Below are 4,187 nucleotides of genomic sequence, written 5' to 3'. Positions count from 1 at the left end.
TTGAAGTTTTTAAATTGCATATGACAGGTTAGACTGCACATTTGACTAAAATGTGGTGGACATGATTATAGTTCAGATTTTGCCAGTTTGACCATTTTTGTAAAGTTTATTATTCCTTCCTGGTTGCTTCCTACTGAAAACAAGAGCCAAAATCCATATAAATTACACAATAGTTATGATTTGAAGATAAATATTACCCGATAACACCTTTTAATTTATTGAATGATAATTTTAAACTGTCAGAAAATGGTGACTGTGTAAATTGTCTGTGTTTTCAACGGCAGGAAGCATGTTAATGACATCTCAGAGGTTACAACTCTACTACTACTACAACTACTTGTCATTTTAAACTTCTATTTTTCAAAACTGCAACTTCACAAATGTAAATCTACCGCTTGTTCCCGTTATGGGGTCGCGGTGACTGGAGCCTATCCCAGTGACTTTGGACCTTAGGCGGGGCACACCTTGGACAGGGGTCAGCTCATCGCAGGGTTAACACAGAGACATAGACATAAACGTTCACTTTCACATTCATTCACTGGGAATTTTGCTTAACACATGCATGTCTTTGGATGTACAGAGCACTAACCGCTCTGCCACCATGCACCAAGTCAGATATTAGAAAAACAGGAGACTAGATGGACAATGGTCACATTATAGAATTTACACATGATATGTTTTGGCTCAGTGGTTTTGTTGACAGGACAGTATTCATATTTAATATTCCTGATTTTAAAGATTTTGTGAGGACCTTTCCCCATTCAAAAGGTGTAATAGTTGGATTTGGATTGGGCTATTGCTGTAACAACAGAGGAATATTTTTGCCTGAAACCCATGAATATTGTGAAATGAACAGGGAGGACATTCAGCAACATTGTCTTGCCTGCAGCCTAGACCACTCCACTACTCAGCAGCACATAATGCATTTTCACCTCATTTGACTTCACTGTCCCTCAGGTAGACGGTGAGGAGGAAACGTCCTCGGCTTCGAACAGCAGGGTCGGTATTAACCTGAGCCCTTCAAACGCCTTTGAGTTCGGGCAGGCCCTGAGCGCGGCCCGCTGCAGTGGAGACGCGCAGGCCTGTGCCGAGCTGTTAGCCTCCACCTCTCCACAAACCCTGCCCCAATATCTGAGCACCCAGCTGGACGGACAGACCATAGTATTCCTCATGAATGCCATGGACTCGCATCTACTAAAGAAGGATCCAGGACTGGTCTACCATCACCTGTGTCACCTCCACACAGCAGACAGGTTTAAGGTGAGACACAGGCCATGACGGAAACAATATACGACGGACTATATAGTTTAATTTAGGTCAACTTTTATATGGACTGAGAATAGACATGATGCAAAGCTGAAGATGTTGAATGAAGGGAACTGAATGTGAACGAGTCCTGAAGAGGAATATGGGAATAGATGGGTTCTTCTGAAGCTGCCAGAGGCCTCGAGCACTGGTTTTCAAACGCGTCGCACCATGTACCTACCACCCATCTGCATTTACGAGTACCACCAGAGCTAAATCAAATCTATAACTATTTTTGGTCTAAACTAGGAATATTTCAGGTTTAAACTAGGCCTAAAATAGGACTACACCACTGCTACATTAGATCTAACTAAGGGCTAGAATTACAGAGGAATGTGCGTACCACTTGAAGGAGCTCATGTACCACATTTTGAGAAACACTGGCCTAGAGAAAGAGAAAGGCACAAGATGAAATGATTAGATGTAGTTGATGGAAGGAAGTTTAGTTTTTTTTCAAACCACACTACTCACGACGTCTCGCTAGAGCTTTTGTGATTATTTTCCATGTTGGAACACGCTGCTCAACAGGAATGTTCTTAGTCATTCATTTTAACTGCCTGTGTGTCACAAGGGGGAGCCGATCCCAGATGCTCTGGGAAAAGGGCGAGGACAATCGAGGGTTTGGGTTAACACTGACACACAACCTCTGACATCAATCAGTGCAAATAGAACTGCACATTAATTTAATCTTTTATGACGCTGAATGTGGTTTGTTCATTAACCTGGGGGTTGGCAGTCATCATTGCACTGAATCATGTTACCAACATCACTTACTGTTAAAACTGCTGTCCGTTGTTTACTATTTACAAATTCTAAAACATTTTCTTAATCAATCTTAATTCTGTATTGACAGGTTACTCTTATGTTGCTTGAGAAGGACGACCGCAGAACCATGACGCAGTTGTTCGATCACCTCTCGGCCACGGAGAGCGCAGAATTCACCAAAAACGATGTGCAAAATCTGGCCAACAAATACATCTAACCCTCATGTGCTTCAACGACCCGGGATCTATGCAAAACTCGAGGCACAGGGACTCCAGTGTGCAATAATAAGACACAGCATCCCTCTACTTTGTGCTTGAATCAAAGGCTAGAGCTGTATATTTTTTGCTATGCAGATGTACTTTTCTACCAACAGCAAACACATGAATGGATTGAGTAACAGATGGTGCAATATATAATGTGGACTATTGATAAAGTGGTTCAATGTACAGCGTTACATAACAAGATCAGCTCAGGACAGATTCAGCTGCTATAAACTGGTTTATTGAGTGTGGAGTTCAATTGTCCCATCCACTTTAAAGCTCTGGAAGGTAATTTCTTATTCTTTCCCTGATGCTCTGATCCTAATCAGGAACTCAGTGAGGAGTGAGCGAAAGTCAGTTTACAATAGGATGCCAATTTAAAGGCTGATAGTAAACAAAGAGGGTATTTTCAAGTGAAACCAAAAACTCCCTTTATCAGGGCCCACCGGGCAAGTCTGAGTTCCCAGACTTGATTCGCAGATTGAGAATGACTCTTGGATGAGTCGAAACATTTAGTTTTTCTAAAAACGTAGTCCAGATGACTACAACTGAATATTTTTCTACAAAGGAACACTCCTGGACGAATGAGGGATTACACAAACATCTTTCCCCATAGACTTAAAAAAAAAGAAAAAAAAAGTTTAGAGTTTAAAGGCACAACAGAGGGCAGTGGCTAACCAACAATGTGGTTTAATGCCAAAAAACACTGTCTAAATGTTTTAATAACAGCAGTTTAAACATTTTCTGAAATGCTTGCTATCTAGCTGATTGATGAGCAAGCTTTAAAACACAATATTCATTTCTTTGTTAAAGTCTATGCCGATAAATCAATTGGAAATTTACCTCTAGAAGTGGGCGGTCACTATTGAGCTCCAGAAAGGGGGTGGAGATTTTTATTTTAGAGAATGTTATTGTAGTTTCATATTTATAGCATGAACAAAAATATGGAAAACACAGTCTTGGCTTCCCCTAAAATGTTCTTAACAATAACAATAAAAAGTTGTGACATATCAGTTCCCAATCTTCTTTGCCTGGGACAACAGGATCAGCTGCTTCTTTGCAATATTTCCCATGTCTCATTCAAAGTCCTTCCAGGCCCAAACCTTTACCAATAATGTAACCAGTACAACACACTTGACCCTAGACGTATAACCCCTAGTGGCATCATATCCATGTTATCCATGCACAGAACATGACTGTTGGCTGGAGCGGTCAATTGGGTTGTCTGGTCTGTTTGTAAAATGCAGCATTTAAAGAAGCACGTATCAAGGTTAGAATATGAACATGTTTACTACAAATTACTTATTTTCAGCTAAGATACCCATGACAATTTTCAGTAGTGTCAAAGAAACATTTTATTTGGCAACTTATTCTGAAAGAATCAGGTCAGTTGTGTTTTGCATGCAGTTGTTTGGAAGCAGCAGTATTGTGAGATGTGTGCCTTGGGCTTGACTTTGGACCTATGTGCAGAGGATTATTTATGTTGTACCTTAGGTTTTATCCACAGTATTTAAATTGAAATTGGTTTTATGATAGTTCTATTCTTATTTGTCAGATTTTCATTAATGTACTGTTTTCTGATTGGAGCAGGGATTTGGGGCGTTTGAATAATAACCACATAAGACAAAAAAGAAAAGCCCTATTTTATGGTTTTTCCTGTAGTTATTCACTGGATGTAAATATTCTCACGGAAGGCTACATTAATAAATTCAACTCATTTAAATTTTGTATTCTGTGGTACAGTTTGCTTCATAAAATGGATCCTACTATAGAAGTTCTACACAATGTGATCTTTAATCTTTTTGATTCGATTACAATCTGCAAAAATATTTCTTGGTCAGTGAAAGAAAACAAACA

The 4,187-nt window shown here is 39.7% G+C and overlaps 1 protein-coding gene across 1 annotated transcript in view; it reads left to right on the top strand.

Annotated features, from left to right (window-relative positions):
* LOC140373605 (sperm-associated antigen 1-like) overlaps window positions 1-4,060 on the top strand; it is a 16,877-nt gene extending 12,817 nt beyond the window's left edge. The window contains exons 17-18 of the mRNA XM_072460194.1: window positions 958-1,260; window positions 2,159-4,060. Coding sequence (XP_072316295.1) covers window positions 958-1,260; window positions 2,159-2,287 — 432 coding nt within the window. The 3' untranslated portion in view covers window positions 2,288-4,060. The remainder of the gene's footprint in view (window positions 1-957; window positions 1,261-2,158) is intronic.
* The last annotated feature ends 127 nt before the right edge of the window (window positions 4,061-4,187 follow it).

This window comes from Eucyclogobius newberryi, unplaced genomic scaffold, assembly GCF_026437365.1.
Source record: "Eucyclogobius newberryi isolate DKJ021-1_F unplaced genomic scaffold, fEucNew1.0.hap1 SCAF_3, whole genome shotgun sequence".
Classification (NCBI taxonomy): Eukaryota; Metazoa; Chordata; class Actinopteri; order Gobiiformes; family Gobiidae; genus Eucyclogobius; species Eucyclogobius newberryi.
Note: the sequence above shows the minus strand (reverse complement) of the source record. Positions and strands in the feature narration are given on the sequence as shown.